Source organism: Dryobates pubescens, chromosome 4 (assembly GCF_014839835.1).
Source record: "Dryobates pubescens isolate bDryPub1 chromosome 4, bDryPub1.pri, whole genome shotgun sequence".
Classification (NCBI taxonomy): Eukaryota; Metazoa; Chordata; class Aves; order Piciformes; family Picidae; genus Dryobates; species Dryobates pubescens.
In genome coordinates this window covers 45,557,994-45,571,456 of record NC_071615.1, presented here as the reverse complement: position 1 = coordinate 45,571,456, position 13,463 = coordinate 45,557,994, and the positions used below count along the sequence as shown (strand labels likewise).

General features: G+C 42.9%; 1 protein-coding gene across 1 annotated transcript in view; it reads left to right on the top strand.

Moving 5' to 3' along the window:
- ANKRD28 (ankyrin repeat domain 28) overlaps positions 1-13,463 on the top strand; it is an 84,318-nt gene that overhangs the window by 15,568 nt on the left and 55,287 nt on the right. Inside the window, exon 3 of the mRNA XM_009908599.2 lies at positions 6,990-7,068. Coding sequence (XP_009906901.2) covers positions 6,990-7,068 — 79 coding nt within the window. The remainder of the gene's footprint in view (positions 1-6,989; positions 7,069-13,463) is intronic.

Here is a 13,463-nt window from a genome sequence, read left to right as displayed (position 1 = left end):
CTGTGTCCTCTTGTTCTGGTGCTGGTTGCCTGGGAGAAGAGACCAATCCCCCCCTGGCTTACAACCTCCCTTCAGGTAGTTGTAGAGAGCAATAAGGTCTCCCCTGAGCCTCCTCTTCTCCAGGCTAAGCAACCCCAGCTCCCTCAGCCTCTCCTTGTAGGGCTTATGCTCAAGGCCTCTCCCCAGGCTCGTTGCCCTTCTCTGGACACATTCAAGTGTCTCAATGTCTTTCTTAAACTGAGGGGCCCAGTACTGGACACAGTACTCAAGGTGTGGCCTAACCAGTGCTGAGTACAGGGGCAGAATGACCTCCCTGCTCCTGCTGGCCACAGTATTTGTGATGCAGGCCAGGATGCCATTGGCCTTCTTGGCCACCTGGTCACACTGCTGGCTCATGTTCAGCCAGCTGTCAATCAGTACCCCCAGGTCCCTTTCTGTTTGGCTGCTCTCTACCCCTTCCAACCCCAGCCTGGGGTTGCTGTGGCCAAAGTGCAGCACCTGGCACTTGGACTTGTTGAATTCTGTCATGTTGGACTCTGCCCATCTGTCCAGCCTGTCAGGGTCCCTCTGCAGAGCCCTTCTGCTCCCAACTTGGTGTCATCTGCAAATTTACTGATGACTGATTCAATCCCCTCATCCAGATCATCAGTAAAGATACTGAATAGGATGGGGCCCAGAACTGATCCCTGGGGGACACCACTAGTGACTGCTCTCCAGCTGGATGTGGCACCATTCACCACCACTCTCTGGGCACAGCCAAGTATTAGTATGTACAGTTTAGTATGTAACTAAACTTGTGTGGAGTTTATAGTTGGAAAGTAAAAGCCAAATATCTAAGTGTATTTTTCTTGTATAGAATAAACCAGGTTGGAAGAGACCTTCAAGATCATCACGTCCAACCCAGCAACCAATCCAACACCACCTAAACAACTAACCCATGGCACCAAGCACCCCATCAAGTCTCCTCCTGAACACCTCCAATGATGGTGACTCCACCACCTCCCCAGGCAGCCCATTCCAATGGGCAATCATGTCATACATTATCTGTGAACCTAGGAGTCTACAGTTCATGCTGATTGATCTTCTCTCTAACCTGACTGAAAAATACACTAAGTGAAGTGTTACATTTGAAAATAGTTTAATGTACAAGCAAGGCTTGTTGAAGCTATTGCAGGGCATGTTGGAACTGAAACTCTTTCAAGCTTTAGGAGTGTGTATGTAGGGTTGATTTCTGCATGGAACAGATGGTATTGAAGCAGACAGCTGACAAGTGATACAGCAGAAAACACCTATGAAGTTCTGTTTCATAAGTGTGATCATGAAATAATGAGAGCATTTTGAAGTGTTACTGCAAAATTTGGCTTTGAAGAGCAGATAGGAGGAAGAGTTTTTAATCAAAGGGGGAGTTGCATTCATGCTTTTCAAGAAAAGTACTTGAACTGAAAGACTTCAGACTGGTAGATGTGGAGCTATTTGAAGGGCAAATTGAAGTTATATTCTTACACACTCGTAGGGAAGCCACTGTGAGGTCATGGCAGCCTGTAGAAGATCTGTACAGAATAACAAGAGATTTGCCTTCAAGGCATCTCACTCTTTAAATCTCTCTTTAGTTTTATGTAGTTAGCCTAAATCAATTTCTGAGAGGGAACCCAAACCAGGAATAAATTATTTTATCTCAAAGGATGCTAACTACTTCAAAATGAAGTAGATTTGAATGCTACGTGTTTAAATTAGCCATGGATTTGTCCACTTTAGAATCAGCAGAAGGCAGCCTGTGTTGGATGTTAAATGGAACAAAGGTGGCATTAGTTTTTCTAGGTTAGGGGAGTCATGAAGAAGCTCATAGCACTGCTACCACAGTATCACAGTAACTAAGGTTGGAAGAGACCCCAAGGATCAAGTCCAACCTGTTCCAACAGACCTCACAACTAGACCATAGCACCAAGTGCCACGTCCAATCTCCCCTTGAACACCTCCAGGGACGGCGACTCCACCACCTCCCTGGACAGCACATTCCAATGATGAATGACTCGCTCAGTGAAGAACTTCTTCCTCACCTCGAGTCTAAACCTCCCCTGGCACAGCTTGAGACTGTGTCCCCTTGTTCTGGTGCTGGTTGCCTGGGAGAAGAGACCAACCCCCTCCTGTCTACAACCACCTTTCCGGTAGTTGTAGAGGGCAATGAGGTCACCTCTGATCCTTCTCTTCTCCAGGTTAAACAATCCCAGCTCCCTCAGCCTCTCCTCATAGGGCTTGTGCTCAAGGCCTCTCCCCAGCCTTGTTGCCCTTCTCTGGACACGTTCAAGTGTCTCGATGTCCTTCCTAAACTGAGGGGCCCAGAACTGGACACAGTACTCAAGGTGTGGCCTAACCAATGCAGAGTACAGGGGCACAATGACCTCCCTGCTCCTGCTGGCCACACTATTCCTAATGCAGGCCAGGATGCCATTGGCCCTCTTGGCCACCTGGGCACACTGCTGGCTCATGTTTAGGTGGGTGTCAATCAGCACCCCCAGGTCCCTCTCTGTTTGGCAGCTCTCAGCCACTCTGACCCCAGCCTGTAGCTCTGCATGGGGTTGCCGTGGCCAAAGTGCAGCACCCGGCACTTGGACTTATTAAATGCCATCCCATTGGACTCTGCCCATCTGTCCAGTCGGTCAAGGTCCCTCTGCAGAGCCTTTCTACCCTCTAACTGACTAACACCCGATCCCAACTTGGTGTCATCTGCAAACCTACCCCTGTCTCTTTGTTCCAAAGTCAGGTTTAATGGAGTCATAAGGCCTTCTCCTTACAGAAACCCCCTGTGGATTAGATGTTTGGGAACTCTGAGAAATGGAACTACTGCTAATGGAAGGATCGTATGTTTTTCATGTAATCCTATTCATCCAAAGGTGCATGTAAATAGAGTGTTGGGGGTTTTGTGTCATAGAGCTGTCATTCTAAAACCTGATTCCTTAAGGTGTTTTGTTTTTTTTACCTCTTTTTAGTTTGTTGGCAATGTTGACCAGTATCTGAAATGAAACTTCAGAATTTCTTGTCAGGAATATAAATGTCTTTGTTGGCTTCTACTGGAATACCAACATTCTCTTTCAGCTACGTACAACCTGCCCAATGCAATTAGTATGATGTGTTTTCTTACTGGCATTGCAGCTGATTTAGAGTTGCAACAGTCCTGCTAGCTGGAAAATGAAGATGGCACAGCACTTGCTTGTCTGTATTGCCAAGTAATGCAGTAATCCCGTGATGTTTTGAACTGAATGGTACCAGCAGTGTTAGATTTTAACCTTCTGTGTAACTGAGCTATATCTACAAACCCCTTTCTCTCTTGGAATGTTTCTGCTAGAGTAATTCTAAGTTTATGCAATTAAAGGAACAACACTGGGGCCAGTATTTAAATCAGTAATAACAGTGCTGCAAGATGCCTGCCTCCAAAGCTGCTTGTTAAAACTGAGAGCTTGATTAGTGCAATTTACTGTAATGCTGCATACGCAGTAGCTTGTCGTTGCAGATGGAGTTTGTTCATCAAGTGATTACTGGTTTTTATTACAAAGAAGCTGATCTGTATAGCAGCACTTCAGTAGCATTTGAAATACCAAGGTCTCTTGAATTTTAGTCAGATTTCATTTATTAAAAAGCACCAATATAGTGTAGGACTTCAGACAGAGCAAGAGCAGAATTTCCTGTATGTGGCAGCAAAGCTGAGGGCTTGCTGAATGCAGCATTTGTGCTCTTGTGAGAAGTTCTGAAAGACAATTTTAAAAATACTGAACCAAAATCTCTCTCAAAAACTTAAACAAAAAACTGTTTGGAAGCATCAAAACCTGACAGCTGTGAAATTTGGGGAAAAAAACCAACCCAGGGCTTCTATCTAAGTACCCTCAGCATGCAGAATGCTTGTGGTTAATAGAGACCCTGTGGCATGGGATTGCTGAGATACCAAGCTTGGCACTTGACCCAGATGATGACAAGCCCATCAGGGTCCCCTGGTGCTGTAGAGCCAGGGAAGTCTCTACAAGCCTCCTGTGTGTGTACCTTCCTAGTTTCAGCTCCCTGCTGCAGGGTGAGGAGTAGGACTTTGAGTATTTTCAAGAGCCAGTGTAAGAGCAGCAAAACTGAGTATTTCCATGACTGGAAACACACAGCTTGGAAACATTGGAGCACTGGAGTGGAAATGTTGCTTGCTTTTGAGCTGCTTTCATTGTGTCTTAGGATGCTCAGCAGTTTCCATTAGTAGAGGCTGGATTCTTGGAGAAATGTAGCTTGAATTTACAAGAAATTTGGACCATAGATGTTTCACCAAAATAAATGAAAGATGTGATGGTGAGCATTTTTCTAGATACACAGCTCCCTTCTCCCTACCATTTCATGGAATATGTCATTTCTGATTGCTTATATCAGGTTGCTCAGTGGCATGACTTGTGGCATTGAGATGTTAAATGAATTAAATAAATAGACCAACCACCACCACAATAAAAGAAACAAACAACAAACACAGGCTGACAAAAAAACCCCACCAAACAAACCAGCCCACACAACCAAAAGAAAATAAATCACACCAACCAAAAACCAGACAAAACCAAACCAACCAGCACCACAAAGAATGTGATGAAGATTGTGATCATGAGGTTTTGTCCTTTAAGTGAGGAATGCAGGATTTGCTTATAGAATCATAGAATTGTTAGGATTGGAAAGGGACCTCAAGGATCATCCAATTCCTACCCCCCCTGCCGTGGGCAGGGACACCTCACACTACATCAAGTTGCTCAGAGACACATCCAGCCTGGCCTTAAACACCTCCAGGGATGAGGCTTCTACCACCTCCCTGGGCAACCTGTGCCAGTGTCTCACCACCCTTATGGGGAAGAATTTCTTCCTAATATCTAATTTGAATCTACCCCCTTCCAGGTTTGCTCCATTCCCCCCAGACCTATCACTAATTGATACCCTAAAAAGTCCCTCCCCAGCTTTCTTGTAGCCCCCTTCAGATACTTGGAAGGCCACAATAAAGTCTCCTTGGAGCCTTCTCTTCTCTGGGCTGAGCAGCCCCAGCTGCCTCTGTGTGTCCTCATAGGAGACTACTCTCTCTACAGAAGGATGGCACTCATGGCTCATCTTACTTTCTCTAATTCTACAATGAAACTGTGTGCCATACTCTTAATCTGTAGTTACCCTCTCTTTGGCATCGCCAAAACAACTGAAAGCGTTGCAAAATACCAGCTGGCTGTAGTAGCTTCACTCCTTTAGACTGGAGGAATGAAAACTGATTTTCATTTCTTTTTTTGGAGCTGGGGAAACAAGTTCAATATGTGTATTACTTCTCCCTTCTTCCTTGTGTGTAGCTGAAAAAAAAATGTTAGGAACCATTGCTAAGGTGGTTACTGTGTCACTGACTTTCTCTGAGCAGGGACTAAGCAGGGAGTAGGTGGTTAGAGGCAGGGGTTGAGTGTGCTTTATCTTGGGGAGGGTTGAATGTTCTAAGGTCTGAAATTGTCTTTTATGTTCTAGAAGTGACTTCTTGGGTCTCTGCTCTAGTTCTGTTATCATATCTCTTCTGCCATGAACTTTAGTTTTTCTCCTCGTGCAGTGCCAGCTCTAAGTAGGGATTCACCGAGTAACATTATTTTGGCGAGGGAGAGAAATGCTTTGCCACAATAAAATGTCAGTTAAAATGTATGTTAATTTTACCAAAGTTGTGACAGCAGTTAAACTAGTAGAAATATCTTGCAACTTAAATTGCTTGCTGCTTATAATCTTGATCCTACACCCCTGATGTATTCAAAACTACCTAAAAAGTTCTGAACATCTAAGTGGAGCTTAGTCCAGAGCCAGGATGCTGACTGATGATCCCTCTCTTCTCTGATTTTCAGAGGCCTTCCAACAGAGGGCAAACTGGTGGGTTCTTGTTCATTTTTATCACTGGCTGCATTGTGAAAGTGATCTTATTTTTCTGATTAAACTGTTGAGGGGAAATTGGGACTGATCCTGAAAGTCTTGAGAAATATTTTTGGCTAGCCTTTTGAAAGTGAATCTGCATTAGTATGTATTGTGTATGGCTAAGTTCTCTTAGATGTACTTTCAAAAGGACCTTAGATCAGCGTGGCTGGGTCTTTCTTCTGCAAAATTGCATCTCTTACCTTCTCTTTCTTTATTTACAGTAAATAAAACAGTTGAAATTGGATTTCAGTATTTTTGCCCCTACCCACTCCAGCTTCTTCTCTGTTCTCCCAGGCAACCACCACCAGAACAAGAGGACACAGTCTCAGGCTGCGCCAGGGGAGGTTTAGGCTGGAAGTTAGAAGGCAGTTTTACACAGAGAGAGTGATTGCCCATTGGAATGGGCTGCCCTGGGAGGTGGTATAGTCACCATCACTGGAGGTGTTCAGGAGGAGACTTGATGGGGTGCCTGGTGCCATGGTTTAGTTGATTAGGTGGTGTTGGATGATAGGTTGGACACGATGATCTTGAAGGTCTCTTCCAACCTGGTCTATTCTGTTCCACTCTATTCTGTTCCACTCTATTCTGTTCCACTCTATTCTGTTCCACTCTATTCTGTTCCACTCTATTCTATTCTATTCTCTGTATAAAAAAGAGCTGCAGAAGGTAACTTTAGTGAGAAACATGAAAATTGTTGCATATGAAGGTGATGCTGTTTTTTAACTGTGCAGGAGACCCTCAATTCCCCGTCTCTGGAGACAAGTGAATGGTGATTTCTAACTTATGGGTTAATCTAAAGGTGTGAGGAGCATCTGTCAATCCATGTGTGTCAGGAAAACAGTTAACTCAGCAGGCTCACTATGTAGGAGTTCCAAGCATGCATGTCTTAATATATGTGGCTAACATCTTTAGAATAGTGATGTTTGCTAGAATATAAAATGTACAGTATTTGGAAGATGCACTTTGATACAGCAATTTTTCATAACTCATACAGAATGCTAAACCATACTTTTTTTTATTTTAAATAAAACCTTTTTTCCCCCCTCTTACCACAGGATAATGAGAAAAGGACCCCTTTACATGCTGCTGCCTATCTGGGAGATGCAGAAATTATTGAGCTACTTATTTTATCTGGTATGTTCTGTTCCTGTTCATGGGGGGGGGAAAATAACTCTATGCACATTTAAAGAAATACTCATGTACATCTGAAGTCTGTGTAGCTTTTCATGAGATATTTAAATGTATTGGAAATCAAAGATGGTTGTACTGAAATTTTGGGGTTTGCTTTTCAGACTTGTCAGTATACTGTGTAGATCTGCTCTGAATTATTTCTTTGTACAAAGCTTTCTCAGTTACAACTGGTTTTATTTCATAGTATGATAGTATCAGTCAGGGTTGGAAGGGACCACAAGGATCATCTAGCTCCAACCCCCCTGCCATGGGCAGGGACACCCCACACTACATCAGGCTGGCCAGAGCCTCATCCAGCCTGGGCTTAAACACCTCCAGGGACAGCACCCCAACCACCTCCCTGGACAACCCATTCCAGGGCTTCACCACTCTCATGGTGAAGAACTTCTTCCTCACCTCCAGCCTGAATCTCCCCACCTCCAGCTTCATTCCATTCCTCTTAGTCCTGTCACTACCTGATATCCTGAGAAGTCCCTCCCCAGCCTTCCTGTAGGCCCCCTTCAGATACTGGAAGGCCACAATTAGGTCACCTCATAGCCTTCTCTTCTCCAGACTGAACAGCCCCAACTCCTTCAGTCTGTCCTCATAGGAGAGGTGCTCCAGCCCTCTGCTCATCCTCCTGGCCCTTCTCTGGACACATTCCAGCACATCCATATCCCTCTTGTAATAGTGGCTCCATTTTTGTAGCTTGATCAGTTCTAAGTAGTTTAGTTTAAAGAAGTAATAGTCTGTATGTTATAGGTATATGAGAGCAGCATTGATTTGCTTCTAAAATGGCCTTGAGAAAAACAATTCAAGTTGAAAATAGCTGCCATCCACAGTTGGTTATATTATTTTGGTTATAAGAGGAGATTGGATGTGGCACTTGGTGCCATGGTCTAGTCATGAGGTCTGTGGAGACAGGTTGGACTCGATGATCCTCGAGGTCTCTTCCAACCTTAGTGATACTGTGATACTGTGATTTTCAAGTATCCTATGCTGTTGTCTTAAATGCACAGAATATAATCAGGGTCAGAAGAAATTTTTTTTTCATCTCCTGCCTGTTTGTTTTCTGTTTATTTGCACTAAGATGTCCAACTTCTCTGAAAAACCTTACACTTCCATTCTTTTTGTGTGTGGGGTTTTTTGGTTGGTTGGTTTGTTTTGTTCAAAATGAGTTTTAAAAAGGGAGGAAACCAAGAGACAAAAAAACCCAAGAGGAAAACTTCATGACTGTGCTGTAGAATTGATTGTCTTTGATCTTGGGCATATCTACCCATCAGCTAGTTTGAGGCTGAATTCATGATTCAAGATCAAAACTTGTAATAGTGTGAGGCACTGGAACAGGTTGCCCACGGAGGTGGTGGAAGTCTCATCCCTGGAGGTTTTGAAGGCCAGGCTGGATGTGGCTCTGAGCAACTTGATGTAGTGTGAGGTCTCCTTGCCCATGACAGGGGGATTGGAATTAGATGATCCTTGAGGTCCCTTCCAACCCTAACAATTCTATGAATCTATGATAATAGTCCCATTGAACTGCTTTAAAGTTGAGTCTGCTTAATGGCACACCTTACCTGTGAAAACTGGCAAAGTCCTCCTCCTCATCAGCCTTCAATGACAAATTTTCATCTAAGGAAAAGTCACTTATAAGGCTTCAGGAGTCACTTCCAGACTTTCAGTTGAAATTAACCAGGCACAATTTAATTTGTTATAATTTAGCAAGATAAAAATCTTCTTACTCTTGCTCTCTTGTGTACTCTTAAAATTAATATTGTGTCATGTGCTTTTTATATGTATATATTTCACATGGAAATACTCTGTAGTGATAGTTCTTCCAGAAAAGTTCCCTCTTGCTGCTGAGAAGGTGCTGGGTTTCCTTATCAAGAACATAAACATCAAAATACAGGTCCTGGTGACTCTTGAAAATAAATGATGACCCCATTCTTCTGAAAAAGGGATCTTGGATTTGTCAAGGATATTTTGTGATTGAAACCAAACCAAGCAAAAACCCAAAACTACTAACCATGTTACAAACAGTGCAAAGTTATATTCACCTGCTTCAGGGGATGAAGCCTCCGACTGTTCTGGCTGAGCAGAGCTCAGTTACCAGAACTGTGGCTGAAGAAAATCCCTCTCTCTTGGGTCAAAGGGCTTATGGAAGGTGTAAGATTCTAGTTCAGATGTTAATGAAACAAGATCCTGATTGGGGGATGGTAGCAGAAGGAGAGAGGTTAGCCATTGCTATGTGGGCATATGGCATGGGGATTCAAAAAAATGATGAACAAAGGAGGCATGTGAGGAACTAAAAGCTGGGACTGTGCAAATAGTCCAAAGTTCAGCTACTGTGCAGAGGAGAGGTGGTGGGGTGCTGCTGTGCCTTTGGATTATTTGGGAATACTGGGAGGCCTTGGTGTGTCCCAGATAACACCTATTTAATTACAATCCATTGAATAGTTGCCAAATCAAAAGTTTCAACAGCTGTGGAATATTTAGGCAATATTAGTCTCACCTAGCTGTGCTCCTCTGCTACGCTGCGGACTTCAGTTCTGTGTTTGTGCCTTGCTGCAGAGGCAGCATAAATTTAAGAGAGGGGTTGTGCTGAGAGTGAGTTGTGGTGGTACAGTGAAGAAGGCACAGATGCTAGTTGTTGATGCATCTGTAAGTGAATGAGAGGGGCATTAATTGCAGGATGAGAATGATGCCTTTATGTTAAGGCTCTTCAGTTTGAAAGGCCGTGCTGTATTTGGGCACTGATCTGTATATTACCTGCTTGCAAGCTGTGGTTTTAGGCCAAGCAGCTTAAACAAGAATTTTTTATTTTTTTTTTAACAAAAATTAGTCACTAATTCAATATTTTTCATTTCTGAGTGCTGGATTTGAAGTCTTTGATGAGGCATGAGCACTCGCAGCTGTATCTGAAGCACTGCCCCCGCTACTTCTCTGCGAAATCAGGTCGATGTGTCTCAGCACAGACCAAGATACTTTTTTTTTTAACTCCTGTAATTGAAAGATGGAGAACAGAGGTTAAGTGTATTTATCCTCTCCATTTCATAAAGATGCTGAAAATGAATCTAATGAATCTATTGTTTCAACTGGAAATCAAATCTGTCCTTTGAGACAGACGTATAATGTTACGTTTTGTCACAGATGAGCCTTAGGGAGCAAATGAAGAACATCTGCTACCATAACCATGTCTGAAGGATGCTTGCCGTGTTGCAAGACCTCTTTGAACAAGAAGAAAGTAGTTTGTTGAAGAAATAAATAACATTTGCAAACAACAGTCTTCTCTGTGCAGTAACTTTTGGGTGTAAAACTTGAGTTGACCTGGTGTAATTTATTTGCACAAGGGATTCGGTTGAGTAGACCGCTTTCATCCTCGCATTTCTCACCTTGTGAGAGCTTGGCTTTGAAACTTGTGATGTCCTCTAGTGTAGTTTGGCTGGAATGTTTGTGGGAACCATTAGACAGTTTTCCTGTTGTGCAAGCTGTTGAATGCAGACTGATTGCTTTGACTTTTTTATTCTTTCTTCAAACTGGACCTCAAAATTACTGAAGTCAGTATTAATCTTTCCACTACTCAGTGGCTCTTACTGGATTCCTTCTCACTATTCTCTGTTCTTAGTTGAACTACGTATCATATGTTAACTAGACTCAGTTTTCTGATATTCTATTGCAAAGTCTTTTACATCCCCCTCCAGGGGAACCCATGTTGCTTTCAAGTATGTATTTGGGATCATACACTGCTATTACAGTGTCTTTAAATTACTTTGCTGTAGAACAAAGCAACCCATCGTGCACATGCTGAAGATAGAAAAGCTCCAGCTTACAAACATAATTACTTAGTTTCTGAATTCATGAGAGATTTTCCCCATCAAACCTCAAGGTTGCTCAGTGACTTCTACTGTAGTTTTTCATCTGAGCAAAGGGACCTGAAGGTGATGGTTTGGTTACAGACTGAATGGCTAAGAAAATCACTTCTGTGACTCCAGTTTGAGACTGAATGGTTAGATTGCCTTTTGGTTTTTGTATTGAGACAAGGCTTCACTGAACTTTGTAATAAATTTGTCCCCTGAGGAGGTGAATGTCTTGCCAGTAAATTCTCCTGTGGTCTGTGGAAGTCTAAATATTCAAACTATCTCTCCTTGTTAGATTGCAGCATTCCTAAATTTTTTAGGTGAACAGTAAATGAGGGAGAGGCATATTGATGGCTGTTTATAGCACACGAAATGATGGGGAGAAAGTTTACATTTTAGTCACTTGAGAATCATAGTTTTAGAGGTATTTTTCTGTTTTATATTACTCTGAAGAGTCATAACACCCATTTCAGTAGTATTTTTATGGCATAGGTACAGCTCTGCATCCTGGTGCACAAATGTTTCTGACTGCTTTGCATAACTGCACTGACTTTGTGTAAATACTTAATGGCAAACTGTCAAGAAGCAGAAAAGTACAATCATTAAATCAGATGAGCAGAGGGCTGGAGCACCTCTCCTAGGAGGACAGACTGAAAGAGTTGGGGCTGTTCAGTCTGGAGAAAAGAAGGCTCTGAGGTGACCTTATTGTGGCCTTCTAGTATCTGAAGGGGGCCTACAGGAAGGCTGGGGAGGGACTTCTCAGGGTATCAGGTAGTGATAGGACAAGGGGGAATGGAATGAAGCTGGAGGTGGGGAGGTTCAGGCTGGATGTGAGGAAGAAGTTCTTCACCATGAGAGTGGTGAAGCCCTGGAATGGGTTGTCCAGGGAGGTGGTTGAGGCCCCGTCCCTGGAGATGTTTAAGCCCAGGCTGGATGAGGCTCTGGCCAGCCTGATGTAGTGTGGGGTGTCCCTGCCCATGGCAGGGGGGTTGGAACGAGATGATCCTTGTGGTCCCTTCCAACCCTGACTGATTCTATGATTCTAATTAGCTGAATATCCAACTTTTGGTTCTTTCCAAGAAGTCCTTATTTTAAACAAACAAACAAACACTTCCTTGAGTTACATCCTGCATGGGAACTGTTGTGAGGAGGCTTCTTGCTTTACAAAAATCATTCTTGCTATTTGTCCTACATCTCTTTTTTTTAGTGCCATCGGAGTAGGCAAGTGAGATGTGAGGGCCAGGATAGATGAGCATGAGCCCAAATGTGTTCTTTTGATTAGTCATTGTTTTATTCATGTGGTTTTTGAACTTGTGCAGATTATTATTGTTTTCTCTGAAATCAACACACTTCATAACAACAGAACAAATAAATCAGATGTTTCTTTTTTGGACAGATTTAGTTACTGTATTGCATTGCTACTTCAATACTAGCACAACACTTTTTTGTTTGTTTAACCCCAAATTTGCTCTGCATGGAGCTCAGCCTGCATGAGTTTGTGGTGAAACTCAACCTCATTGAGATCTGGCAGCCCACAAGTTCTTGTGCTTTTCTCTGTCTCAGCTGGAAAATATAAGGCCCATGCTCATGCTAGAAAACTATGTTTACAGTAATAACAGGTTTGGGAGGATAGTGAAGAACCCTCTGATGTTACTCCACTGTACCTGGAGCTATGCAAAAATTAAAAGTCTGTGGTGAAAGGCTAACACTGCAAAAATATCAGCCTCATGAAGCTCTCATGGTTTGGATTGCAGATGTACACACATGCACCAAAGCTGCTTCAGAGGGACTCCTTTTACATTGGATGTATCTTTTGATAATGATAATTGACAGCAGAAACAGTCAGTTGCTGTCAAAAAAAGTAGCTTTGATGCTCTTGGGAGAGAAAGTGAAGCTGACTTATGGAAAGCTAGAAGCATTCAGTAGTTCAAGAAGCCAGAAAATACCCTGTTCTCTGAAGCTTGAGGAGGTGGCGGCTGAGATGTGGCAGAAACTATGAAGTTCTGAAAGGAAACGGACTTCTTGTATTGACAAGGCAGTGAAACTCTGGAGGATGGCTTTATCTTGTGGTTTTCCTCCCTTTCTGTGGCTGGTGTATCTCCACATGCTGTGTTTGGTTGGGTTGTCTTGGAGGGGCATTTACTTAATGAAAACTTGTTGAAACATCATTGAGACTGGTCAAAAGATATTCCAGTCTTGTCCATCTCAGATTGGTTATTATTTGTTGGTTGGTTTTTGGTTTGTGTTTCTTTTCCCTGTTCTATAGAACCTCTACTATGCATTTAGCTTATAAACAGGAAGATACTTTCTCTCAGCAAGATCTTGGTCACTATTTTTGCAGCAGTAATTTTCCAAGTATCCCAAATGTTCAGTAGGAAATTGCTCTAGCTTTCTATTACTGGTTGCTGCAATTCCTATCTAAAATCTTTTAGTTTACAGTCTTTTTCTGTGTCTCCTCCTGAACATTCACGTTTTCTCTATCTAGGGAAAAGTGTTCTTCCCCAGTAT